The 27,989-nt window shown below is 27.7% G+C and overlaps 6 protein-coding genes across 8 annotated transcripts; 3 read left to right on the top strand and 3 right to left on the bottom strand.

The window, feature by feature from the left end:
* The first annotated feature begins 98 nt into the window (after positions 1-98).
* LOC122854284 (RNA helicase aquarius) lies at positions 99-8,011 on the top strand. The gene is made up of 4 exons (XM_044154779.1): positions 99-427; positions 529-1,344; positions 3,846-3,959; positions 4,028-8,011. The coding sequence occupies exons 1-4, from the start codon at positions 350-352 to the stop codon at positions 7,391-7,393; spliced, it is 4,374 nt and encodes a 1,457-aa protein (XP_044010714.1). The 5' UTR covers positions 99-349; the 3' UTR covers positions 7,394-8,011.
* Positions 1,350-3,820, bottom strand: LOC122854286 (probable G-protein coupled receptor Mth-like 5). Its single transcript, XM_044154781.1, has 2 exons — positions 3,095-3,820; positions 1,350-3,023 (listed from the first exon to the last, which is right to left on the bottom strand). The coding sequence occupies exon 2, from the start codon at positions 3,014-3,016 to the stop codon at positions 1,571-1,573; it is 1,446 nt and encodes a 481-aa protein (XP_044010716.1). The 5' UTR covers positions 3,017-3,023; positions 3,095-3,820; the 3' UTR covers positions 1,350-1,570.
* On the bottom strand, positions 7,402-9,934 carry LOC122853685. The gene is made up of 5 exons (XM_044154102.1): positions 9,822-9,934; positions 9,301-9,407; positions 8,969-9,195; positions 7,533-8,899; positions 7,402-7,415 (listed from the first exon to the last, which is right to left on the bottom strand). The coding sequence occupies exons 2-5, from the start codon at positions 9,334-9,336 to the stop codon at positions 7,402-7,404; spliced, it is 1,644 nt and encodes a 547-aa protein (XP_044010037.1). The 5' UTR covers positions 9,337-9,407; positions 9,822-9,934.
* On the top strand, positions 9,865-11,614 carry LOC122854287 (alpha-(1,3)-fucosyltransferase 10). 2 transcript variants are annotated; one of them, XM_044154783.1, is made up of 4 exons: positions 9,865-9,962; positions 10,189-10,267; positions 10,328-11,031; positions 11,097-11,614. In XM_044154783.1, exons 1-4 carry the CDS (start codon positions 9,960-9,962, stop codon positions 11,541-11,543), a joined length of 1,233 nt encoding a protein of 410 aa, XP_044010718.1. In that variant the 5' UTR covers positions 9,865-9,959; the 3' UTR covers positions 11,544-11,614. The 2 variants fall into 2 exon arrangements, with proteins under 2 accessions (XP_044010718.1, XP_044010717.1); XM_044154782.1 differs by lacking the exon at positions 9,865-9,962 and adding an exon at positions 10,000-10,110.
* LOC122854285 (tubulin-specific chaperone D) lies at positions 11,615-15,484 on the bottom strand. The gene is made up of 2 exons (XM_044154780.1): positions 11,994-15,484; positions 11,615-11,934 (listed from the first exon to the last, which is right to left on the bottom strand). The coding sequence occupies exons 1-2, from the start codon at positions 15,210-15,212 to the stop codon at positions 11,656-11,658; spliced, it is 3,498 nt and encodes a 1,165-aa protein (XP_044010715.1). The 5' UTR covers positions 15,213-15,484; the 3' UTR covers positions 11,615-11,655.
* A 6,087-nt stretch (positions 15,485-21,571) lies between these two features.
* Positions 21,572-26,974, top strand: LOC122854283 (mediator of RNA polymerase II transcription subunit 14). Of its 2 annotated transcripts, none has more exons than XM_044154776.1 (5): positions 21,572-21,681; positions 21,755-23,473; positions 23,544-23,751; positions 23,918-24,126; positions 24,220-26,973. In XM_044154776.1, exons 2-5 carry the CDS (start codon positions 21,893-21,895, stop codon positions 26,887-26,889), a joined length of 4,668 nt encoding a protein of 1,555 aa, XP_044010711.1. In that variant the 5' UTR covers positions 21,572-21,681; positions 21,755-21,892; the 3' UTR covers positions 26,890-26,973. The 2 variants fall into 2 exon arrangements, with proteins under 2 accessions (XP_044010711.1, XP_044010712.1); XM_044154777.1 differs by having other exon boundaries at positions 21,586-21,681; positions 23,951-24,126; positions 24,220-26,974.
* The last annotated feature ends 1,015 nt before the right edge of the window (positions 26,975-27,989 follow it).

Genomic DNA, 27,989 nt, shown 5'->3' with positions numbered 1-27,989 from the left:
TAATGTGCAAATAAATAACAATGTAAATGTACCCTAAGGATCCTCTCTCTCTAGTCTCTCTCTTTCTCTCTCTCTCGCAAACGTATTGAAACGTATTTTTGCGTAAACTTCACTTTGTTGTTGCTCCAATTATTCCACCGGTGTGTTTGTTTATTAAAAAAAAAAATAAATTAATTTATTTATTGTTATAAACAACAATCAATAAATTTTTGAAAAATGCTAAAGATAAAAATTGTATTAAATAGCTGTTAATAATTATAATTAAAAATATCAAACGTGGTCATTATTATTATTGGTTTTGTAGGTTATTTGTTTTGTGATTGTTTATTAATTAATAATAATAATAACAATGAATAATCAATCGCCAATTAAAACAAATAATCCAGCTCCAACTGTAGAGCAAATTAATGCTGATCGTATAACCCAGGTAAATATAACAATTTATAAATACAACATTTGTCATTTGAATTTAAATAATAATCATTAATTGTGTGTGTATTTATATTTTTTTTAATTTTAAATTTACAGCTTGCAAATGAATACTGGTCACCTCAAACAGCAAATAATCATAAGCCATTTGATCCATTGGTTATTGGTAATATTTATGTTGAAGAAATATCTTTATCAAAATTTTCAATACGTCGTATAATGATGCTTGAATTTAGTCAATATCTTGAAAATTATCTTTGGCCAAATTATGATGCTGATAAAGCAACTCGTGATCATACAATGTCAATTGTTGTTATGGTTAATGAAAAATTTCGTGAACGTGTACAAGTATGGGAAGCATTTGAAAAAAATCCATCACAATTTTCTGGTTTTTTTAAACGTGTACTTGAAGCATGTCTTGAAGATAGTATTATTGATTATGAATTACGTGATCAAACAGCATTAATTGTATTTTTAAATCGTTGTTTTAATTCAATGGAAATTCCATTAATACGTGAAGAAGCTAAAAGACTTGTATCTCTATTAATGTGGACATCATTACAAGAAAATCGTCGTGAGCTTGAATTTAAAAAAAATCATTATTTAAAGAAAAAATTTAAAATTCTTTTAAAAAAAGATAAACCAGATATGAAACAACAATTAATGTGGGAAAGAAAATTTTTACATAAATTAATGATTAAATTTATGACAATATTAGAAACAATTGAAATTCAAGGTCCAATAAATCCAGATAAAATACGTTATTGTGAAAGATTTTTAGAGCTTATGATTGATCTTGAGGCACTTTTACCAACAAGAAGATATTTTAATACAGTCATGGATGATTGTCATCTTGTTGTACGTTGTCAATTATCAAATTTACTAAAACGTCCAGAAGGAAACTTATTTGGCCAGGTAAGATTTACAATTACAATTTATTTATTCATTAATAATTATAAATTCAGTGCATGGTACAAAATACTATACATTTTATTTTCCAATATAAATAATTATAAAAAAAAAACATTTGTATAAAATACTTAGCCAAATAGTAATTGTGTAGCTTATTATATTTTTCATATAAAAAAATTATTATTATATTAATCATTGTTCAAGAGCTTAATGATATCCAACAAGTCAATTAATATCCTGCATTAATTGCAGTCATTTCTTCACCCCAATCAAGACCCTCTGGTGTTGCAACATCACTCTCACAACATTTACAAGTTTTACTTAATAAAAATGTAACTCTTTTTTGTCCAAAAACACATATATAAAGTATTAAAAATGATTCAAATAAATTAATAATAATATTAAAATAAACAATATAATTATAATCAAATAATGATATCATATATGATAACCATCCAAAACTAATAATCATAAATAATAATGTAAACATACGAAAACTATATTTCATTTTATGATGTATTCTTCCATATGTACGCATTCTTTTAATTGTTTTTGATGTTGATAATATAAAACAAATATCAATTATAATTGTAAATATTATTGATAAAAATAATATTGATGAACCAAGTAGCCCAATTGTTTCTTGTTTCTCAGTTTTAAAACCAGTTGATTCAACTGGTGTACCACTTATTTCTAATGCAAAATGTGCAAATAATGCTGTACAAATAATAAGTAATGTTGTACCCCAAACATACATTGAATAATAACAATATTTTCTACCATCTGTTACACGTAAAAATACATTACGTGATCTAAATGTATTCCATACAAAATAACCAATTGCATTTAACCATAAAAATGCTGCTAATAATGATGTATATGCTATTGTATCAGCTATAAAAAAACTAAAATGATTAGCATATTGTTTAAATATTGTTATTGTTACAGCAATTTGATGTACAACTAAACATAAATTCATACTTGTTATCATATTACCAACAAGATCTCGCAATTGTGGTAATACAAAATAAACAATTGCAATTAATATATAACATGATATTGATAATGCACGTATTATTGGATCAACAATATTACGAATTAAATAATCAGTATCAGTCCATGATTTTTGTGGTATACATATTACAGCATATGTTGTTGTTATTTTATCTTTACTTAATATTGCTTTATCAATACAATAATTACCAACATCATAATCAACATAAAATGGTTCTTCAACATTAACATCATATAAATCTTCTTCTTCTTCATATTTTTCACTTAACTTTTCTTTTTCAACATCTGTTGGATATTTTTTATTAATATAATGACGTAGTTTACCTGATGGTAACATTGACAATGTATCATGCTCGGAATCATAAACTTCCCATTTATGTTCAATTTTTTCACAATTTGGTACACCAATTTGTACATTATATTTTGTATTATGTTTTTTTGATATTTTATCATCAAGCATATTTGGCTTCCATGGTTCTGTATTGTTTAATAACAATGTTGATGTACAAATACTGTCATAAAGTATTTCATTTAATTCACAACATTTTGTTAAATTAACTGTGTTTTTTAAATTATCATTTGGATCATTGACAATACTTGATGTTCCTAATTTACACCAGACAATTATCAGTAATGCAATTGGAAATGTAAATTTTTCCATTGTTTATCTAAAAGTATATAATTATTATTTGTTAGTCATTTGCGAAAATAAATATGTCATATTGATGATATTATTTACCTTTTGATGTATTATTTTTTTTGGAGTAATTTATGATATTGTTGTTGTTATTATGAAGACATAATAACTGTCTTTTTAATAATATTCGTGATACAACTGGTTCTTCTGGTTATTTTTTTTTTTTCGAAGCCAAATAATGCGGTAGAAATAAAAAAATAAAAAAAGAGCATAAAACTTGATACCAAATCGATCAGAATACAATGAGTGGTCTTTCTTCCAAATATGTATCTCGTTTTATGAGATCATATTTTTCATTAATATTTTTATTATTGTTGAACGTCATGTCACAAAATTGAAATTATTAATTAATTATTGTTAAAATATATTTATCATATTAAATAACACAATATGATTCAAGTAACTGGACTGTATTGTCCAACCGGTCTATGAACAATTAGGATGCTTTTTTATTTATTTTGTGTATTAAAAAATTATCTATCTTTGTTTAATAATTGTTTGGAGTAATAAAAAATACACGCTGGTTTATTCTCTTGTCTTTTTTTTACTCCTCTCTCTTTCTCTCTTTTTATAATGTGCTAAAGCGTTTTGTGTGTATGATCATCATCACATTTTCATCATCATCGAATGAAAATGCGGCGTAACACTGACTGGTACCAGCTCCACCTGGATGTAACTTTAGCTGGAATTTAGAAATTCAGTGGCTTGAGCTGATAAAATAGACTTCTAGTTCTCATATAGATTTTATTATTATTTCGAAATTTAATTGGTTTTTTTTTTTTTTAATTTTTAGCTTTTGGAAATGCTGAAATTTTATGCTAGATTTGAAATTAATGAAGACACTGGAAATCCACTTACTGATCATGATATGACTGAATATCATTATGCTAAAATAACATCATTACAGGTATGCTATTATTTTACAAAAGATATATTTATAAAAAATTAATTTCATGTTGATTTTGTTTATTGCAGAAAGCTGTTTTTGTTAAATTTCCTGAATTACGAAACTTTGGTTTAGCTAATGTTGCAAGTGTTGATACACGTGATACACTTACTAAACATTTTGGTTCATTATCTGTTGAAAAATTAAAAGCAATTGCAAGTTATTTAAGTCTTGTACCACCAGATGAAAGATTAGCTATTGAAAATTGGTATAGACTTGATTTAAATTTTTTATGTGAATTATTAGTATCACGTCATGAAAGACGTGCATCACAACTTGAAGAATTAAATGAAATGCCACTTTATCCAACAGAGGATATAATATGGAATGAAAGTATTGTACCAACTGAATATTTTTCTGGTGAAGGTTGTTTAGCATTACCAAAATTAAATTTACAATTTTTAACATTACATGATTATTTATTACGTAATTTTAATTTATTTCGTTTGGAATCAACATATGAAATACGTCAAGATATTGAAGATTCAGTAAGTCGTCTAAGTCCATGGAAAGCTGAAGATAATGGTGTTTATTTTGGTGGTTGGGCTAGAATGGCACAGCCAATAACACAATTTGCTGTTGTTGAAGTTGCTAAACCAAATATTGGTGAAAAACGTCCATCAAGAGTACGTGCTGATGTATCAATAAATTTAAATGTCAGAAAAGAAATTAAAAATGAATGGGAAAATTTACGTAAACATGATGTATGTTTTTTAATAACAGTTAAACCGTTAAATCCAATTGGTACAAAATACAGTCATAAATTACCATTTGTATCACAAGTTGGTTTAACAACAGTACGTGGTTGTGAAGTTGAAGGTATGCTTGATTCAAATGGTAGAGTTATTGAAGATGGACCAGAACCAAGACCAACTCTACCTGGTGATAAACGTACATATCGTGTATGGCTTGATTCAAATCAATATCGTATTGATATGGATAATGCATCACATGGTAATGATGATGTTTATGAAACATTTAATATTATTATGAGAAGAAAACCAAAAGAAAATAATTTTAAAGCTGTACTTGAAACAATTAGAGAATTAATGAATACAGAATGTGTTGTACCAGATTGGTTACATGATATTATACTTGGTTATGGTGATCCAGGTTCAGCAAAATATACAAGAATGGATAATGAAATACCAAAAATGGATTTTAATGATACATTTTTAAATTTAGAACATTTAAAACAAAGTTTTCCTGGTTATACATTAAATATTATTAATGATAATAATGATAATAATAAACCACCATTTAAATTAACATTTGAAGATGTTTATCATAAAAATAATAATGATAATTATGAAAAAAAAAATATAATAACTGTTGAATCACATGTATTACCAAGTAGAGGACCATATAAATCAAATAAATTAAAAAATAATCAAATACCATTTACACCAACACAAGTTGAAGCAATACGTTCTGGTATGCAACCAGGTTTAACACTTGTTGTTGGTCCACCAGGTACTGGTAAAACAGATGTTGCTGTACAAATAATATCAAATTTATATCATAATTTTCCAAATCAAAGAACTCTCATTGTAACACATTCAAATCAAGCACTTAATCAATTATTTGAAAAAATAATGGCACTTGATATTGATGAAAGACATTTATTACGTCTTGGTCATGGTGAAGAAGCACTTGAAACTGAAAAAGATTTTAGTCGTTATGGTAGAGTTAATTATGTACTTGCTAAACGTTTAGATTTATTAATGGATGTACAACGTCTTAAAGAATCATTAAATGTTAAAGGTGATGTTGCATATACATGTGAAACTGCTGGACATTTTTTTATTGATCAAATAATAACACGTTGGGATCAATTTCAAATAAATATTAAAGAAAAATTAAATGAAAATGATAGTAATAATATTATTAATATTATTAATAATGAATTTCCATTTCATAAATTTTTTGATAATGCACCACAGCCATTATTTAAATGTAATAATTATAATGAAGATTATGAAATTGCTGAAAGTTGTTTTAGATATATTGAACGTATATTTACACAACTTGAAGAATTTCGTGCATTTGAATTATTACGTTCTGGTTTAGATAGATCAAAATATTTATTAGTTAAAGAAGCTAAAATAATTGCAATGACATGTACACATGCTGCATTAAAAAGACGTGAGCTAGTTGATATGGGTTTTAAATATGATAATATATTAATGGAAGAATCAGCTCAAATATTGGAAATCGAAACATTTATACCATTGTTATTACAAAATCCAGAAGATAATTATAATCGTTTAAAACGTTGGATTATGATTGGTGATCATCATCAATTACCACCAGTTATTAAAAATATGGCATTTCAAAAATATTCAAATATGGAACAATCATTATTTGCTAGATTTGTTAGATTAAATGTACCAACTGTTGATTTAGATGGACAAGGACGTGCAAGACCAAGTATTTGTAATCTTTATAATTGGCGTTATAAAAAATTAGGTAATTTACATCATGTTGAAGATAGTCCAGAATATAAAATAGCAAATGCTGGATTTTTATATGATTTTCAATTAATTAATGTTGAAGATTTTAATGGTGTTGGTGAGAGTGAACCAAGTGCATATTTTTATCAAAATTTAGCTGAAGCTGAATATTGTGTTGCTGTATTTATGTATATGAGATTACTTGGTTATCCAGCTGATAAAATAAGTATACTTACAACTTATAATGGACAAAAACATCTTATACGTGATGTTATTAATATAAGATGTGCTAATAATCCATTAATTGGTAGACCAAGTAAAGTAACAACTGTTGATAAATATCAAGGTCAACAAAATGATTATATTTTATTATCACTTGTTAAAACAAGAGCTGTTGGTCATTTGAGAGATGTCAGACGTCTTGTTGTTGCAATGTCACGTGCAAGACTTGGTCTTTATGTATTTGCTCGTGTATCATTATTTAAAAATTGTTTTGAATTAACACCAGCATTTAATCAATTAATGAAAAGACCATTAAAACTTCAATTATTACCACATGAATTATATCCAGCAAAAAGATTAAATCATGAAGAATCAACAACTCCAATTATGGAAATACAAGATATGCCACATGTTGCTAAATTTGTTTATGATTTTTATATGACTAAAGTTAATGCAGTTAAAAAAATTGATCAAGATAATGTTGTTGTTGATGTTGATGATGGTAATAATAAAGTTTGGGCTGAACCAGGTGTTGCTATTGATACTACAAGTCATCCAGAACATCATGTACCACTTCATCCTGGTGCTGATGATGGTGAATCAGATGATGAAGAGGATAATCAAACTAATCTCAACAAACAACAAGAAAATGGAGATAAAAAAAAACAAGAAATACAAGTTCCAATTGAAAATTTAATTGAAAATATGGAACAAGACTAAGTATATACCTATATATTTTTTCCTTTTTTTTTTTTTTTTTTATTTCAAAACAATCTATAATTTTTTTTTTCAATTCAATAAAATAAATAACGTTTGTACAAAATTTATTCTTTTAAAATATTTTTTTTTTTCAATAAACGTTTTGTTGGATCTTTTGGTTCATGTGCTTTTCTTATTTTTTTTTTTAATGGAATATATTCATCATTTTGAATTTTTGTTGATGATGGTACATATGATAAATTAAAATCAATTTTATTTGTTGCAAAATTTGGCTCATATTCTTCAACAATAATTGATGAATTTGAATTTTTTAAACTTGGTATATATTTAAGTGTTGTTAAATCTGTTGTTAATTTACATGGTTTTGATGTTGGAATGTATTCATCATTTGTTGTATCAATAACAGATTCAAAATTATTTTTTTTTCTTTTTTTCGATGTTAAACTTGATGAGTATTTATTTTTTGACCATTTAATTTCTGATGTAGGAATATATTCATCTGGCTGTTCAGCTTTATCAATGACACTTTGATTAATGGAATTTTTTGTTTTTTTATTTAATAAAAAATCAGGTACATATTCAACACTGTCAATTGCTGTTGTTGTTGTTCCATTTAATGATTTTGGAATATACTCATCATTTACTTCATCTATTTTACTTTCATTAATTTTTTTTTCCATTAAATTTGATGATAAATCAGGTACATATTCAGCTCCATCATTTGACAATTCACAAACTGCCTCTGGAGTATATTCATCATTTGATAAACCAGTCAATGATTCAGACACCTGATTTTTTTTAATCTTTTTATTTTTATCTTGTGAATAATTTGTCTTTTTGTTTAACCGATTGACATCAATTGTTGGTATGTATTCGTCCCTTGAATTTGATAAATCTGATATTGAATTTGGCACATAAGATGGTCCATCATTGGGTGATTGACCTCCTGATGGAACATACTCATCATTTGATAATATTACATTTGGTATGTACTCATCAGTTGTTGTTGTTTTATAAATACTTGATTTTTTATTTTTTGCTTTTAGTGTTGATATTGCATGTGGTGTGTATGAAACACTGTCTTTTTCTTCTTGAAGTTGTGCAGCTGCTGTTGTTGTTGTCGTTGGATTATATTCATCATTTGTTGATTTATTATTAATTTTTTTATTTAAATTTTTAACTATTTTTGGCACATATGATACATCATTGACAGGTAATTTTTTTTCTAATGATGGTGTATATTCATCATTTGGAAATTTTGTATTTAATAAACTTTTTCTACTTGGTATATATTTTAAATTATTATTTTTTTCATTTGTCAATTCTGGTGGTATATATTTATCATGATTTGATGATTCTTCTATTAATTTTTCAACTTGTAATTCTGAACTTTTATTATTTTTTTTTTCTTTTTTAACATTTTGTTTATTTAAACTTTTTTTTGCTTGACAAACACGTACTTTTATTGTTGGCAATGATGATTCATCACCAGCTTCAAATTTATATCTTTAAATAATAAAATATGTATCAATTAATAATTATATTTTATATTAAATATAAATATGTTAAACTTACATAACATCTAATGTTTTTGTTGATTTTTTACGTTCTAAACTTTTAATTTTATTATCATCATCACGACAAATTTTAATACTTTTTAATAAAGCTTTTGTTATAATAGCATACAATGATGACCAATCTTGTAATGTTAACCACTTGTTTGTTGATACTTTTTTTTTTTCGATTTCTATTATTCTTTCTTTGACTGTCACAATTGCTGTTGCCAAACAATCATCTGATGCCTAAAATAATAATTAAGATAATAATTAAAACAGCTGTTTTATAAATTAACCAGACTTGTCAAATATATTGTTTATTTAATAATATTATATATAGAAAAAATATACCTTGATAACTTCCAAGTATTGTCCTTCTCGAAACATATTTTTTTTTTAATTAAAAATAAACTCAATTTTTCTATAATTATTTTTGGATAACCAAGCAAGTAAGTATCCTATTAAAATAAAATTATTATTATTTTATTATTTATAATAACAATAGTTGAATAAAATAATAATAAATTAAAGTTATTGTTTGTTAAACTTTCACGTATACATTTTTAATTTTTTGGTGATAAGAAATATATATTTATTTTTTTTCTCTTGTTATAGAGTTAAGTTTTAGATGAAAAATTGAGAGAGGTGGTTAATTGGGTGGGTGGTGTGAAAAACTGAAAATTTATTTATATATATTTCAACATGAAAAACCTACTCCACCTGTTGGCTGTTAATAATCAGCTGACACATTTGATAATTCACCTACAAAATGTTAGTTTACTCTCTACACTTGTTTGTTGCTTCATTAAATATTTTAAACAACTAAAATGTTAATTATTATTATCAGTATTTAATTAATAATATAAAATAACCTTATTATTATTATTATTCATGTAAAATGTTTAAACACATGATCTGGCAAACACATTGATATTTGATACAATATTTATCTCTCATTTTTAATCTGACATCCGTTACTGTCACCACTCCAAAATTGGATCATTCATTAAATGGTGTGTATATAAAAAACTGGTACAATGATTTAGTCGACAAAAAATGACATTTAAAATTAGAAATATTTTACAAACAATTTGGTCATTTCGTATTAAAAAATTAATTACTTTTCTTATTATTTTTGGAGTAATATTTTCACTGCTTCAGGTAAATAAATTATTAAAAGTTTATGTTATGTTTCTATCAACAATAATAATAATAATAATAATTGTATTTATTATTTAGATTTATCTTTTTCTTGATGATGATAATGATGAAGAAGATGATGATGATGAAGATGATGGTAATCGAAATATTCCTAAAGGTAAATTAATTGAGTCTATTTTTATAAATTTTTTTTGCTCAATTATTTATTGTTATGTAGACACAGCTGTGATACTTTGGTGGACACCATTTGGTACTGAAAATAAAATACGAAAATGTGAAAAACACAGTTGTTATTTTACAAATAATCGTGTATATAAAAATCATTCAAATTTAAAAGGAGTATTATTTTATGCAAGTAATTTAAAAATATATGATTTACCAATTCCAAGAGGTGTTGATGTAAGATGGGCATTGCTTCATGAAGAATCACCAAGAAATTGTTTATTTTTAACAAATTATGATGCTCTTAGTTTATTTAATTATTCATCAACATTTAGTCGTTACAGTGATGTACCACTTACTCTTATGTACTTGACAAATATTAAACATTTAACAGACACCAAGTATTATCGTTCAGTTGAAGAAAAAAATAAGTTGATTGATCAAGGTCTAGCATCTGTTGTTTATATACAATCAAATTGTGATACAGTCAATGATAGAGATTCTTATATTTCAGAATTAATGAAATATATTAAAATTGATTCTTATGGTAGTTGTTTAAATAATAAAAAACTTCCAGATAATTTAAAATATAATTATATTGATAATCTTGATAGTCATGAATTTAAAATGTTTGTTGGACAGTATAAATTTACATTGGCATTTGAAAATGCTGTTTGTCATGATTATATATCAGAAAAACTTTGGAGACCACTTGTTGTTGGATCTGTACCAATTTATTATGGTTCACCATCTTTCAAAGTAATTATACATTTTTTATTTCGTTAATAAACAATAATCCATTTTACATGTATTTATTTTTTTAGGATTGGCTACCAAATAATCATTCAGCAATATCTGTTAATGATTTTTCTGGACCAAAACAACTTGCTGAATTTATTAATTATTTATCAATAAATGATGATCAATATAAAGAATATTTAAGTCATAAATTATTAAAAAATAGTATTAAAAATTCCAAGATTATAAATAAATTTATTAAAAAATCAGAAATTATATTTTATGATTATGTTAAATTATTTGAATGTTCAGTATGTGAAAAATTATATGACAATAAATATCAAACATTAAATATTGATCATTATAATTGTCCAAAGCCAAAAAGTATTTTCAATAATAATACAGTATTGAAAAATTGGTGGATTGATTCATGGAATTATGAAAAATGTTTAGCTAAATTAATGCATAAATATGTATTAAATAATTCAAGTATTAATTATGATAAATTTAATAATGACAAACAAAAATGCTGACAGTTATATCTAATTTTTATCATTATTTTTTTGTATAAAATTATGTTAATAATAATAAAACATTATTTGATGTTATATAAATTGTTTTTATGTTTAGTTATTAAAAGATAATTTAAGCTGTTTTTTTAACAAGTACTGGTGGTGCAACATCCATTAACTCGCATAAATAATTTCTTTTTGGTCGTAAAATATCAACAGGTTGTTCCCAACTAGTGCCATTTAATTCAGTTAATAATTTACTTAAATTATCATCACTTAAATCCATATCTTCACCGTACAATGTCAATGCTTCATACATTCTAACAGCAGTTGCTTTTCTTATACCTTGAAATTTATTACACAGCATTATACTGAGCTGTAAAAATGCCTGTTTACCAACAGCTCCTCTGACCTAAAAATTAAATAACAAATATAATGTTTAATTAAACTTTAACAATAAAATATATTTACCTGTAAAAGTTGACAAAATACTTTGATAATACTAATGATAAGTTTAGTATTTGTAATTGTTTTTTTTTCTTTCTTTAATAATTGTAACATTCTATCTGGTATTTTACTATCTGGATCATCAAATATTGATTGTACACAACCAGAACTCATGAGTCTATCTAAAAATGCCATAATTGATGTTATCATACGTTCTTGTTTATGACAATCTTCAAATATATCAAGTATTTTATTTAATAATTCATCAAGTTTTTCATCATTAAGCTCACTTAAATAATCAAAAAATGATACTGATGAATATTTAACAAGTGATTCACTTAATCCACCAACACTAAATATAATACCACGTAAAATTTTATCAACATAAACTGGATAATCAAGCATTTTAATAAAACGTGGAAATATATCTGATGCATTATTCCAATTAATATCATCATTTGAATTATCATTCGTAAATATTTTTATTAATTCATCATGATATGGAATATTTGGTAATTTTGGTTGACAATTAATTAATGCATAAAATACAGTACCAGCTTGTACACGTGTACGATCAATTCTTTCAACAGCTTGTTGTGCAATACCACCAATAATTTCAGTCATCAATGATTCCGTTAAACATGATGATGATAAATTTGCTGATGATATTAAAATTGTTAATATATGTAAACCTGACATAACAGATTCACGTACCCATGCACCAATATCACCACGACTATCAATTGTATATTCTTTTAATGCCAATAAATAACAATCATATAATTCTGATACATATTTGCTCCAAATATTGCTGTTATCAGCACCAAGTGTCTGTACAATCATTGTCAATGAATTTAATGCTTTTTTTCTACTTTCAGCCCATCTTAATGTATCATCAGTTATTTGTGAACATAATTTTAATCCATTAAATATATCATTAAATCTTTCTTTAAGTATAAATACTGGAAAATAACCAATAGCTTCAGCAACACCAATTCTTATTATTTGATTATTTGATTTTAAATTATCAAGATATCTATTTATAATAATATTTCTTTTATCATTTGTTATTATTTTATCTGAATAATATTCATTGAAAAATGATGTATGTGCTTCAGCTGATTTTAATTTAACAATTGCAACTTCATGATATAAACATTCTTCAAGTAAATTTTGCCAATCATCAATGATACTTGTTTCATGTACTGGATAATGACAATTTGATAATTTACGTATTAACACAGCACATGCTTGTTTCATTAGTTCACCACCAAGACCTTTAAATTGTCCACGTAATTTAAATGTATTAACAATTTTTTTAATTTCTTCAAGTTCTGGTACACCAATAATATCACTAATATTAATGGTATTATAATGTAAATAAAGTGCTTCAATAATTTCAGCAATAGCAATAATTGAACCATGACGTACATTTAAATCAATTGAACTTAAATTATCAATGAGAGTTGGTAATATTGTTTCAATCATATATTGTGGATCAGATGATGTTAAATTTGATAATGCTTTTGCTGTTAATTCACGTATTGCTGTATCCCAATGGCCAATTTTTTTTTTAACTAAATGTTCAATCATTGGTATTGTATATTCTTCATATTTTGATATATAAACACTTATTTTAAGATAAGCATGACTTCTAACACCAACTTCAAAATAATCAGCAGTTGTTGATATATCAATACCATGTGGAAAATTACCTTGTCTACCAACATTTTCTTGAAATGCAGCTGATGCAGCACGTCGACAATTAATTTCACGATCAAAACATGTTACAATTAATAATGTTGCTGCAATTTTTTTAACATATGGTTGAAAATCATTTGGTTCAAATGCACGTCCAAATGCCCAACAAACATAACATGCTGCATCACGTATTATTGCACCAATTGAACCATATGCACGTGGTTCATCAAATACTAGAGCTTTTAATACAACTGGTATAACATCATCTAAACGATGTGGTAATAATAAACCTCTTCTACCAAGTTCAGCAAGTGCTAAACAACCACCATGCCATGCTGAATCTTGTTCACGTCCAGTAAATAAATTTAATACAAAACCAACAACTTCATCAGCTAAATCAACTGGTAATCTTGATACAATTCTACCAATTCCTTTAGCTGCTGACCATCTTATTGTTATTATTTTATCACGTAAACCTTGTATTAATTGTTCAATAATATCTTCAATTATTGGTGGTATATCTTGATCATCAATTTCCATTGTTGATATATCATCAATTTTACTTTTTATATCATCATCAACATTATTATTATCATTGTCATTATCATTACCACTTGTTTTTGATAATAAACCAATTTTTTGTTGATTTTTTTGATATCTCCATGCAGCAAGTTGTGGTTTTAATAATACAAAACCAATTCTTTGTACAACTTTAATTTCATATCTACGTACAAGACTACCAGAACTATTTGATAATTCAAGTTTTGTTATTTTATCAAATAATTTTTGACAATATGGCTTTAAATCTTGACGTGCACAATGTTTTAATATTGATGCTAGTACAGCTAATGGACCATGACAATCTTTATCTTGTTCTAAACATTTTAAACACCATTCAATCATTTCTTCAAGATATGGATATTTAACATCAGAACGTGTTAAAAAATTTGCAATTAAATATACAGCAGCAACTGGACATGAATCTTTAGTCATACAATATATTTTACAAATATCAAGTATACGAAATAATACAGTTTCTGTTTTTTTAACATTATCTGATGTCTCAAGACGTGATAAAGGAAATGGTATTTTTGATATTATTGATAGCCAAATTAATAATACATAACGTGTCTCCCAAGTATCTAAATCATTTGGATTTTGTTTTTCTAACAAACGTAATACTGGTAGTAAATCAATAACTTCATGTGGTAAATGTGTTACTATTTTTTTATATGTTTTAACACTCATTAATGTAAACATGTATTTAAATACATTATGTTTTTGTTGTTCTGATATATTATCATCTTTTATCATATCAAGCATTGGATTTAAAATAATATCAAGATGTGGATCAAGTAAATGAGGCTGTTCTTGATATTGTGATAATATAAATTTAAATTTTTCACGATTCCATTCAATTTTTCTGTCATTTAAATCAGTCATTTTTAGCTGATTTATCAGATCTTTTATTTCTTCAATTTCAGTAAATGCATTGAAACCACAACCAGTTGTTTCAACATCTGGACCATCATTTAGCACCATTTTAAATAAAAAAACAAAATTATTATTATTATTTAAGATTATTAAACAATTTAATGACAGTATTTATTATTTTTTCGATATTAATTAATAATAGATATGATTTATAAACATATCTTTTTTTTTAAATTATTTATTTATTTGTTTTTGTTGATAATAAATAACAGCTGTCATTCAAAAAATATTTAATTATTATTGAGTCATATTTTGACATTTAAGGATGTAAAAAATTCACATTTATTTATTTATTTATTTTTTGTTTTTTTTTTTTATATACACACATGCACACATACACTATCAAACTCTTTTTTTTTTTTTCTCTTTCTCATCAGTTGGTGTAATTTAATACAAGCAGAGGGCGGGTTGAAGCAGTCACGTGACTTTCAAAATTTAAAATAATTCGATATAAAGATGAAATAAAATGCAAGTGTATTTATAATTATCATTAACTATTTTTTCGATTTAAAATTTATTATATTAATTATGGCAATAATTTATAGTTTATAATTTATATTTATGTTGCTTTTTTTCTATGACTCACTGCCTAACCCTATCCTCTGCAACATGTTTTGCATGCGGCCTGATGTCCAGGTGAAAAAAACGTGTACAAAAAAAATTGTAAAATATTTTTTTCTATTACCAATATAATTATTAAATATTTTTTAAATAAAATTAATTGTAAAACTACCGAGAGAAAAAAAGTATAAATTATGAACCATAAATTATTGCCAACATTTTAAATAGAAAAAATAATTACAACAAAATTTTAAATAGAAAACTTAATTGAAAGTTTTATTTGTACACGTTTTTTTCACCTGGACATCATGCCATGGAAAACATGTGCAGAGGACAGGATTAGGCAGTGATGTCATAGAAAAAAAGCGACCTCTAGTCTCTAGGTATGAGTCTGTCGTAGACGTACCTGGAAAATTTCGTCAGTTCGTCTTTAGTTCGTGCGGAACGCGGAGTGGATAGCACTTAAAATCTTTGGGTTGGATAATTTTTAAAGTTTGGTTAGTAGTCCTGCACGTGCAGCCTCGTGGTTTTTCATTATAAAATTTTTTTCAATTTATTAATTTTAGCGTCCAGATAAATAATTTAAAACAATTAATTAGAAATATTTTAAATAAACTCGTGCCGACTACCTCGTGTTTTTTCAGGATAAAAAAAAAGAAAGTAAAGTGTAAGTATTCAATTGAAAAAAAAAAATTTATATTAATTAATGTGAATAAGATATTTAATGCATATGGCCATTCAAGTAAGATATATAATTGCAAGCGCGTTTAATTATCATTGTTTAATTATTTTTTCAATTTTAAATTTATAATAATAATCATGGAAATAATTTAGAGTTTATAATTTATATTTTTTTTCTCTCGGTGGTTCTACATTTAATTTATTAAAAAAAAAATATTTAATAGTTATATTTTTGATAGAAAAAATAATTGTAAATTTTTTTTGTACCTGGACATCATGCCATGCAAAGCATATGTTTCATCCTGCCTGATAAGTCAGTGATGACTCATCTGCCGAGGACAGAGTTAGGTAGTGAGTCATAGAAAAAAGCGACCTCTAATCTCCAGGTACGAGTCAGTCGTAGACACACCTGGAAAATTTTGTCAGTTCGTCTTTAGCTCGTGCGGGATGCGGAGTGCACTTAAAATCTTTGGGTTGGATAATTTTTAAAGTTTGGTTAGTAGTCCTGCACGTGCAGCCTCGTGGTTTTTCATTATAAAATTTTTCTCAATTTATTAATTTTAGCGTCTAGTTAAATAATTTAAAACAATTAATTAGAAATATTTTAAATAAACTCGTGCCGACTACCTCGTGTTTTTTCGCGATAAAAAAATAAAAAAAATATGCAAGTGTTTAATGAATATAAATTTTTTTTTTCAATTGAATAATGTGAAAATTATAATATAAATATGGGCATTCAAGTGTGATATAGTGATAGTAATTTAATAAATAAGTACTCAGTGAAAGTGTATAAATTTCAACAATGCCTGTTGCTGTTTTTGGAAGTTATTATATGCATGGATCATTATCTACATGGATATTTGCTGAGAAAATTAACCGGATATTATTGGATCATTGATGACTACCTGGACAACTTCTACAGGATTTTGCAGTTTGCTGTTACCAAGGTAAGTTCCTCTAGATCAAGACTGACTAGTTGTAATGATTAACCCTATCCCGGAAAAGTGCTTTAATGTCCCTGAAGTTTTAAAAAATGTATGCTATATTTTTTTAAAGCTTCTTGTCGTTCCAAATTATATATTATTTGATGTGTTGTTTAGATTCATTTTGACTGATTTTTTTCATTAATTAAATTTAATTTTTATAATGCCAAATTAATTGGTGGTAGTATGAAAGTCAAAATGAATCGACCCTGTCTTCCTCAAACAGAGTAGACGGGGGTGATTAGGATTTTTTATTATTATCTATCGTGATAAATTATCACCCTTTTCCAATCGCGATGTATGTTAATATATGTAAGGTTTTTTTTATTTGACTTTAAAGCACTTTTCCAATCAATTTTTATTTTACGTTTTGTATTTGAATTGACAATATAATTTGGGGCGTAGATTTTTTTTGTATTGAAATAGAAACAATTAAATAAAAATATAAATTAAATTTTAATGGGGAAAAATATCTCTAAAAGCTAAAATGTAGATAATTTAAAAATAAAAAAAAATTTATAATATAAATATAAAATAGATACCTTTAAATTCTTTTTCTCGAGTAATTAATTTAATAAATTTATTTTAATATTATGGCGCCAGATTCTTGAGTATAAATTATCCTTTGACTTGAATAATTATTTGGGGTTGGTTTGGGGGTTGTACCAGAGACAAAGTAGAGTTTTTAGTTTAATAAAATCATTCAAAATCATTCAGTGTGTACGTGGTGATCATGGGATGCTAGGACAGACAGGACCTCCACGTGGTGCATCCTGGTTAATGCCAAGAAGTCTGTTAAATATTTTTTTTTGGCCAATAGATTGAATGACATAAAGCGTTAATTTTTCTAAGAATATAGTCGGGATAATTTATTTGCGTACGTTTTGGGAGGATCGATTTTCTAATAAAAATGAAATAAATTTAATTTAAATAGTATACAAGTTAATTATGCAAGTGCTCATTGTGATGTGTCCTCGGTAATTTCGGGAAAACTGTACTCTATTTCGCGACTCGTTTTAAAATAATAATGCATATTCGCGTAGGGGAGAATTTATTTTTTAAAAAACATGATCATACGGTATATAATGTTAAAAGTACATGTTAATTATGCAGGTGCTCCATGTGATGCATCCTGGGTAATGTCGGGAAAACTGTACTCTGTGTCACAAATTAAAAAATGTCAACCAATGCATATTTGTACGGGGAATTTTTCAATTCAAGAATAGATAAATTTATATATATAGTTTTACTGAAATCGACATTTGTAATTAGTCTTTTTGATATTTTTCGCGAAAATTTAGCTGGCTACCAGATCCTGGTAGTTTGACGACAACAACTCTTGCAGTTAGCTCTCAAGCCCAGCTAAATTTTTCTTGAGTCTTTAGTCTACCCCTATTTTGTGATAAATGATATACTTGAAGTATTCACCGGGCAGGATGGCGGCAGTTACTCAGACTGATCTACGGACTTCTGAAGTCAACTTGCACCCAAACTCAGCTGAACTATTTCTCGAATTCATAGAAAACTATGCGATATTCATTAGCATGCAGCTGCTACGTTGTGTCAATATGATTATCTGTGGCCTCTGGTCGGAACGCGAGACTGCTGAAGCAATTGTGTACTTATTAAACCAAGTTGATTGTGTCAGTCGCAAATTAAAAAAAATTTGTTGTGAGACTTTAGTCATGAGGAATGAATGGCATTTATTTCAAGGTTTTCTTGCCCTTACTCTTAGCTAAGTGATTTATTTGAAAATATTTACCTGACATACCAATCGCAGACTGGTATGAGTAATCAAATAAACAGAATTCTATTATTCTATGATTCTCGGCTAAATTTTTCTTAAGTCCTTACCGGTCCAGGGTACGGTGAGTTTAATCGAGAAATTCTGCCCCAATCTTAGCTTGATTAATTAAAATTTAGCTGGCTGTCAGATCCTGGCAGATTGACGACGATAACTTTTCGAAGTTATTATACTCTCAAGCCCAGCTAAATTTTTCTTAAGTCATTTATTGGTTCTGGTTGGCGGTGGGTGTCATCCATGCTCATTTCTAATTAACTGGTAAGTTGATCTCTAACGTAAACATACGTAGCGTATCTTAGATCCAATGATTTGTTCGTTAAGTAATCTGCCCAAGCCAAGCAAGGGTTGCGCCGCAACTGCGTATAGAAGGCATTGCTTCACTGCTTATTCGCATCTTTTTCGTGAAATATCATGGGGGTTTTTTTTATTATTTTTTCGTTTTAGAATTTTAAAAAATGTTCGATGTTAGCTAAACTATATGTATAATATTGATGGGTTTACTTAATTATATGACTATTTAAATTTTTGGGTGGAGCTAGTGTGAATTTTTGGGAAAAAATGTTTAATTTTTTAAAATTTGAATATAGTATTTATAATATGAAAAGTGTATGTAAATTATGCAGCTAGGTGCTCCGTGTGAGTATCCTAGGTAATCTCGGGAAAACGGTACTATATAATTGCGTCACAAAATCAAAAATATCGGTCGCGACGCGTCTTCGTAGGGGGGAATTTACTTGGCTATTTGCTGAGAAAAGTAACCGGATTCTATTGGATTATTGGAATATTTACCTTGACATTTTCTACATGGCTTTGCTGAGAGGATTTTATATTGAATTATTGGAGACTACCTTATATGACGTTTTCTACATGGCTTTGCTGAGACAAATTTTATTGAATTATTGGGGTCCACCTTGACGATTTCTACATGGCTTAGCTGAGAGGAATTTTATTGGATTATTTGGAGTCTACCTTGACGATTTCTACATGGCTTAGCTGAGAGAATTTAATTGGATTATTGGAGACTATCGGGAGAATATCTTTGAGGATTTTGCTGGTTGCTGTAATAAGGTAAGTTCCTCTAGATCGAGATCGACTAGTTGTAATTATTAACCTATCCCAGAAAAGTGCTTTAATATCCTTGAAGTTACAAAAAAATGTATGCTATATTTTTTTGAAGCTTCTTGTCGTTCCAAATTATATATTATTTGATTTGTTGTTTAGATTTATTTTGACTGATTTTTTTCATAATTTATATTTAATTTTTATGCCAAATTAAATGGTGGTAGTATGAAAGTCAAAATGAATTGACCCTGTCTTCCTCAAACAGAGTAGACGGGGGTGATTAGGATTTATTATTATCTATCGTGATAATTTATAATAGATAAATTATCACCCTTTTCCAATCGCGATGTATGTTAATATGTAAGGTTTTTTTATTTGATATTTTACGCACTTTTCCAATTACTAATGTTTTAATAATATTTCAGGATTTTGTTTTTCAGGATGTCAATTGTTTCAAGTTTTTTATGTTTGACACGTATTCTAATATTTTGAAGATTTTATTTGTTTCAGGATCTTCAAGACTTCGTCAACTGCTGTTTCTTGAGAATTATATTTCGAATACAAGAGGATTACTTATTGAAGATTGCATAGTAAAATGATGGCATACAGAGAATGAAGCATATAGAAATGTCTTATCACAATGAGTGATAATGGCATAGTGACTTAAGTGAAATTAATCTTGAAATGTCCTATCACAGCAAGTGATAGTGGCATAGTGAATTACATTAAATTAATCTTGAAATGTCCTATCACAGCGAGTGATAGTGGCATAGTGAAATAAATTAAATTAAACCTAAAAATGTCCTATCACAGCGAGTGATAGTGGCATAGTGAATTAGGCCCACACATATTTTTTATTTTTTTTTTTTACATTTGCGTCGACTGATCAGTACTTGCTGCTATGAGCGCAATCGAAAAATTTAAATCGAAATAATTCTAGCTGCAGCTAGATGACGTGCGAAAAGCGTAATTTTAGTGGACTAGGTCTACTGGAGATACCACTTAAAAAAAAACGAGTCAAGTGTCTTACCTCCTGGGTGACTTGGAAAAGACACTTGATTTACACATAATAATTTTTTAATATTATATTGATTTATATTATCATTGTTTATTTTTTTTTAATTATATTTCAGCTATATACAATTATAAACTTTGCTCCAACTTATTATGTTTAACAATTTTTTAGATTTTTAAATGTTTCAAGATTTTCAAATGCTCAAACGCTATTGGCTAAACAGCCTTGTGACAAGAGCCAATTGGAGAGCACTCTTAACGCTCACGTTCAGTGTAAATCCACCATTAATTGTCAATTGTGTAAACAGAGCAATGGCCGCAGTTGACACTTGACTCTCGACTGTATATTGTCTGTTAGTTTTTCTATCTAATAAATAAAAATTAAATTAAACAAATCAAAGCTATACAACAGGTGAATATTTAAATAAACAAATAAATAAATAACCTCAATAATCTTAATAATAAAATGAAATAATTAATTTCAGAAAATAAAAAGTGGATATACTACATATATTGTTTATTAATAATAATAACAATAATAAATAAAAAGTGTGTTGTTGTTGTTGCTGTTGTGTCAAGTAAATTAACAATTAAATTTAAAAATAATAACGGAGACATCAAAAATGGCACCAGTGCCCTTGGAGGGACACCAAACTCCTGTGGCAAATAGTATGCCACAAGAGGGTAATCGTGGTGGTTCAATATCACTGGCAATGCTTATTGACTTTATAATACAACGTACATATCATGAATTAACAGTACTTGCTGAATTATTACCACGTAAAAGTGATCATGATCGAAAAATTGAAATATGGAATTATTCAGAAAGAACACGTCAATTATTTGTACGTTTATTGGCACTTGTTAAATGGGCAAATAGTGCATCAAAAGTTGATAAATCATCTCATATTATGGGTTTTCTTGATAAACAATCATTATTATTTGTTGATACTGCTGATATGCTTGCTAGAATGGCTAGAGAAACACTTGTACATGCAAGATTACCAAATTTTCATATACCAGCAGCTGTTGAAGTTTTGACAACTGGTACATATAGTCGTTTACCAGCTTGTATTAGAGAAAGAATTGTACCACCAGATCCAATAACATTAAGTGAAAAAAAATCAACCCTACAAAGACTAAATCAAGTTATACAACATCGTCTTGTAACTGGTAATTTATTACCACAAATGAGAAATTTAAAAATTGAATCTGGTAGAGTTATATTTTTAGTTGAACAAGAATTTTCAGTATCATTAACTGTTATGGGTGATGGACCAAATGTACCATGGAGATTATTAGATTTAGAAATACTTGTTGCTGATAGAGAAACTGGTGATGGTAAAGCACTTGTACATCCATTACAAACAAGATATGTACATCAAGTTGTACAATCAAGACTTGCTGAAACATCAAATTCATTATCTGAAGTTTATTTTATATTACATTATTTTTGTCAATCATTACAACTTGAAGTATTATATTCACAAACATTACGTTTAATACGTGATAGATTAGATGATCATATACATGTTGATGAATATACACCAGGTAAATGTTTAACAATATCATATTGGCGTGAATTAACAACAAAAGATCCAAGATCAGAACTTGGTTATAAATTAACAATTCAAGTTGATCAAAATGAACCAGCAAGACCATTAGCTGTTATTCATGTACCATCATTAGGTAGTAAAGAAAGTGAAATTGCTGATAGAGCTATTAGATCTGATCAATTATCAATGGAATGTTTACTTGTACATACAATATATGTTAGAACAAAAAGTAGATTATCTGATCTTAAACAAGAACTTCAAAGTTCATTAAAAGATGTTGAATGTAGTCTTACTGGTTCACCAGCAATATTATCTGTTCCTGTATTACAACCATGTTTAAGAGCTGAATCATTATTAGTTACTGTTGATACACATACTGGTATGTTACAATGTCATGTACCACAATATGAAGCACCACTTGTACCTGAATTAACAAGTGCACTTAATGGTGATCATAATAAATTACCAAATTTAATATCTGAATTAAGATTTTGGATAACACAAAGACGTTGTGAAAAAACATTACAACATTTACCAGCAACACCACATGAAAGGCTACCAATTCTTCCTCATCCTGAACATACATTATCTAAAATTGGTAAACATAAAATGTTTATACGTTTACACAGGCATCCAACAGTAATACTTGTAAGTTTAAAATTAATACAATTATACAATTTATTTGTTTAATATAATTTATTTATTTGTTTTTTTGTAGATTGTTGCTTTTAATGAAAAAGAATCATCACCATGTGAAATTGAGTGTTCATTTTATTTAGTTGTTGTTAAACCAAGCTCAATTGAAGATGATCCAAATGATGATAGTATTGAAACTGAAATACCAAAAATGTATTTAAAAGTACAAAGTTTAATTGAATTTGATACTTTTGTTATAACACATGGACCATTTACAAGTGTTGATAGTGGTAAATATATTTTTTAATTTATACATAACAAACAATATCCATCAAGTAGATAGTATAATTTAAAAAAAAAAAAAAAAATTAACAATTTAAATTATTATTTATTAACATCTGGGTATTGCAAATGGTGATTAGTGATATGTGGCTTATTAACAAGTGGATTTTTTAGGAAATAATGAACAAGATGGGGGGTGCATTACAGAGGTAACAGATAAAGGAAATAAAAGACGTAGTACTGGACAATCTGGACGTATTGATGTAGCAGGAACTGGTGGTCATAATAGACGTTTTAAACATCCAGCATATTTTATACCTGAATTGGCACATGTTGTTGCACTTTGTGATGAAAGAATACCATTTGTAACTCTTGCACAAGAGGTAATTGAAAAAAAAAAATTATTATTCTTGCAATTTATTTCTTCTATTTATTTGATTAATATTTATATCATTAATATTGTATTTTATTTATAGTTGACAAAAAGAGATATTGCACATCAAGGTCTTCAAATTGAGGCAAATGCAACAGCACTTGTTCTAAAACTTGTTCAATTACCAGCACCATCAGATAATATTAGTACAAGTAGTTCATGGAATTCATTATTAAAACGTTTATTAAGTGTTGCAATAAGAGTACAAGGTAAAGGTTTAACAAAATCATGGATGACAGAATTTGTATTTTATGGTAGTCCATTATCAAGTAGTCATCCAAAAGAACAAGGTTTACGTAGACCAGTTTATTTTCAATATGATATGGGAAGAGCTGAATCAGTATCAAGAACAGTTGATTTATTATTAAATGATTGGGCACAAATTGTACATTTATATTCAATTGTTGAAGATCTTGCTGAATATTTAACAATTGAAAAATATAATATACGTAATATGATTAGTATTAAATCATATAGTTATAGTAGATTAGTTATTGCATATGGACCAAATCGTGGTGCAACATTAACAGTACAATGGAGTACAAATGATAAAGCATTTAAATTAATTTTTTGTAAAAGTCCAAATAATACAACGATAAATGCACATTCATTAATGAAAGAACAACTTGAAGCACATTTAAATCGTCATAAAAATCTTGCACAAATAATACATATATTAAATGAAACATTACAGCCATTAATATCAATAAGTAAATTACCAATAATACCACAATTAGGTGTACATAATTCACGTCCACAAGTACCTGTACAAACATTTACAATAATGCCACAATGTGTTACACTTGTTAGATTGGCATATCAAGGAATGTATTGTCTTGAATTACGTTTACGTGGTGGTGGATTAGTTAGTTTAAGAGATGGTGCATATAGTAGATTTGATCGTAGTAATGTTGTTGATGAATTTACACCAACACAAGGACTTAAAACATTTTTATCAAAATATGTTGATGAATCAGCAGTATTTAGACGTCGTTCACAATCAGAAGATGATAATCCACCATCACCAGTTACAATGGGTGATAATGATGGTGGTGGTGGTGGTGGCGGCGGCGGTGGTAGTGTAGGTGGTGGTAGTAGTGGTGGTGGTGGTGGTGGTTTTATGAGTCATCATAGAGGTGGACCACAATCACCAGCACAACAACGTGATGGTTTACGTTTTCATCCACCATTAACACCACCATCTGGTTCAAATCCTCATACACCAGCAAGTCCACATACTGCAAATATATCACAAGCAAGTCAACATCAATCATTTGGTAGTAGTCCAGCAACATCATTTAATCTTGCATCACCACCATCATTACCACCAAATACACCAAATATGTTACCACATCCATCACCATCATCTGGTTTAGTTGCAAATAGTCCATTAAATCAAATGCATGTACCAAGTCCAGCTGGTTTAATGCCAATATCATCACCAGGACCATGTAGTAATGTACAAGTTGGACATTCACCAGCAAGTTCATTTATGCAAACTGGACATATTGATGGTAGTCCATTTCCATCATCACAAAGTATGGCATCACCAGCAGCATCAAATTGGCCTGGTTCACCAAGTGTACCACGTCCAAGTCCAGCAAGACCTGGACAAAGTCCTGGACATGTTGCAATGCATAGTCCACAATCATCTGATCATAAAATTAGTAATCATATATCAAGAGTATTACCACAAAGATCATGGGCTGGTGCTGTACCAACATTATTAACACATGAATCATTAGATTTATTATGTAGTCCATCACCACATCCATCTGGTTTACCTGGTCCTGATTTATCACCACTTGAAAGATTTCTTGGTTGTGTTTATATGAGACGACAATTACAAAGATTTATACAAACTGAAGATTGTTTAACGGCAATTAATAGTACTGAACCAGGTGTTGTACATTTTAAAGTTGATACATTACAATGTAGAGTTGGATTAAATCCACAACATTTACAATCATTACATATTAAAATTCAACCATTACCTGAGGCTAAAGATCAATGGACACTTGAAGAATTACAAATTATTGAAAAATTTTTTGAAACAAGAGCTGCTGCACCACCATACAAGCCAAATACAGTATCTGGTTTTGGTAAAATGTTAAATGTACCATTAAATGTGTTGAAAGATTTTGTACAAATAATGAGATTTGATTTATCACCAAATCTTGCACAACAACAACAATTAAAATGGACAGTACAATGGTGTTTAAGAATTCCACCATCAGCAACACCAATTGTACCAATTGGAACGGCTGGTGTACTTGTATGTCGTGCTAAAATATTATTTTTTCTACAAATAACAAGAATTGGTGCTAATTATCCTGGTGAACCACCATCATTGATTTTACCACTTGTTTATGATGTATCAACAAATTTAACACAATTAGCTGAAAAAAGAGATCCAGGTCCAGCAACAGCAACAGCTGCTGCATCAATACAGTTGAAAAGATTTGCTGATTATAGTAATATTCATGGTGAATGCTCATTGTATCCAGCAGTAAGAGATTTACTTCAACATTTAACACTTCCATCTGAACCACCTGCATCACCAGCACCTGGACAAATAACACCAACACAACAAGTACAAAGTCCTGCAATGCAAATGCATTCTCCAATGGCTGGTGGACAAGGTCCACCACAAGGTGTACCATATGGAATGCAAGGTATGCCCAACATGGGTATGATGGGTGGTCCTCAATAGAAATTCATTTATTTTCATCGTAATAATTTAACTATCATTATGCAATTTAAGATTATATATACCTTTTCTTTTTTTTTCTTTTTTAGTATTCTTTATATTTATATATAATTAAGGATAAAAAATATTTGTCTTCATTGATTGATCTGTAAAAATACAATTAAAAATCAATCATTATAATGACTAATAAATAACAATTGATTTTATAAATATTTGATTTTTTTTTATTAACCAAAATGATAATTTTAAAATTGATTTTGATAAATATCTCTTTATGCATCCTATGTTCTTTATTTTTTTTTTCAAAAACTGCCGGACGAATTTTTGAAATTATTAGGGGATCATCAAGTAAAGGAAGTAAGCTTTATAAAACACCATATACCTCTTATGTACTCCTATGTTCCTAATACAAAAGCCCATATTTTTCGAAAACCACCGGACGAATTTTAAAATTTATGAGGAAATTATAAAGTAGAGGAGGTAAATTTAATAAAACAACAAATACCTCTTATACAGTTCTATTATCCTAATACAAGAACCGAATTTTTTCGAAAACCGCCGGACGGATTTTCAAATTTATGAGGGAATTATAAAGTAGAGGAGGTAAATTTAATAAAACAACAAATACCGCTTATGTACTCCTATTATCCTAATACAAAAACCTGATTTACTCGAAAACCACCGGACGAATTTTAAAATTTATGAGGAAATTATAAATTAGAGGAGGTAAATTTAATAAAACATCAAATACCTCTTATATAGTTCTATTATCCTAATACAAGAACCGAATTTTTTCGAAAACCGCCGGACGGATTTTCAAATTTATGAGGGAATTATAAAGTAGAGGAGTTATATTTGATAAAACTACAAATACCTCTTATGTACTCCTATTATTCTAATACAAAAGCCCATATTTTTCGAAAACCGCCGGACGAATTTTTAAATTTTTAAGGGAATTATAAAGTAGAAGAGGTAAATTTAATAAAACTTCAAATACCTCTTATGTACTCCTATTATCCTAATACAAGAACCGAATTTTTTCAAAAACCGCCGGACGAATTTTAAAATTTATGAGGAAATTATAAAGTAGAGGAGGTAAATTT

The sequence above is a fragment of the Aphidius gifuensis genome, linkage group LG4 (assembly GCF_014905175.1).
Source record: "Aphidius gifuensis isolate YNYX2018 linkage group LG4, ASM1490517v1, whole genome shotgun sequence".
Lineage (NCBI taxonomy): Eukaryota > Metazoa > Arthropoda > Insecta > Hymenoptera > Braconidae > Aphidius > Aphidius gifuensis.
This window is presented reverse-complemented; position numbering and strand designations above follow the sequence as displayed.

Excerpts from the sequence above, each read along its gene's own strand:
- LOC122854284 (XM_044154779.1), top strand. The coding sequence starts at position 350 with ATGAATAATCAATCGCCAATTAAAACAAATAATCCAGCTCCAACTGTA. Across the intron at positions 1,345-3,845 it reads AAGGAAACTTATTTGGCCAG|CTTTTGGAAATGCTGAAATT; the intron begins GTAAGATTTACA and ends TTTAATTTTTAG. Across the intron at positions 3,960-4,027 it reads CTAAAATAACATCATTACAG|AAAGCTGTTTTTGTTAAATT; the intron begins GTATGCTATTAT and ends TGTTTATTGCAG.
- LOC122854286 (XM_044154781.1), bottom strand. The coding sequence starts at position 3,016 with ATGGAAAAATTTACATTTCCAATTGCATTACTGATAATTGTCTGGTGT.
- LOC122853685 (XM_044154102.1), bottom strand. The coding sequence starts at position 9,336 with ATGTTTCGAGAAGGACAATACTTGGAAGTTATCAAG. Across the intron at positions 9,196-9,300 it reads AATACTTGGAAGTTATCAAG|GCATCAGATGATTGTTTGGC; the intron begins GTATATTTTTTC and ends TTATTATTTTAG. Across the intron at positions 8,900-8,968 it reads ACAAAAACATTAGATGTTAT|ATATAAATTTGAAGCTGGTG; the intron begins GTAAGTTTAACA and ends TATTATTTAAAG.
- LOC122854287 (XM_044154782.1), top strand. The coding sequence starts at position 10,006 with ATGACATTTAAAATTAGAAATATTTTACAAACAATTTGGTCATTTCGT. Across the intron at positions 10,111-10,188 it reads TAATATTTTCACTGCTTCAG|ATTTATCTTTTTCTTGATGA; the intron begins GTAAATAAATTA and ends TTTATTATTTAG. Across the intron at positions 10,268-10,327 it reads TAATCGAAATATTCCTAAAG|ACACAGCTGTGATACTTTGG; the intron begins GTAAATTAATTG and ends ATTGTTATGTAG.
- LOC122854285 (XM_044154780.1), bottom strand. The coding sequence starts at position 15,212 with ATGGTGCTAAATGATGGTCCAGATGTTGAAACAACTGGTTGTGGTTTC. Across the intron at positions 11,935-11,993 it reads TATTTTGTCAACTTTTACAG|GTCAGAGGAGCTGTTGGTAA; the intron begins GTAAATATATTT and ends TTTAATTTTTAG.
- LOC122854283 (XM_044154776.1), top strand. The coding sequence starts at position 21,893 with ATGGCACCAGTGCCCTTGGAGGGACACCAAACTCCTGTGGCAAATAGT. Across the intron at positions 23,474-23,543 it reads GGCATCCAACAGTAATACTT|ATTGTTGCTTTTAATGAAAA; the intron begins GTAAGTTTAAAA and ends GTTTTTTTGTAG. Across the intron at positions 23,752-23,917 it reads ATTTACAAGTGTTGATAGTG|GAAATAATGAACAAGATGGG; the intron begins GTAAATATATTT and ends TGGATTTTTTAG.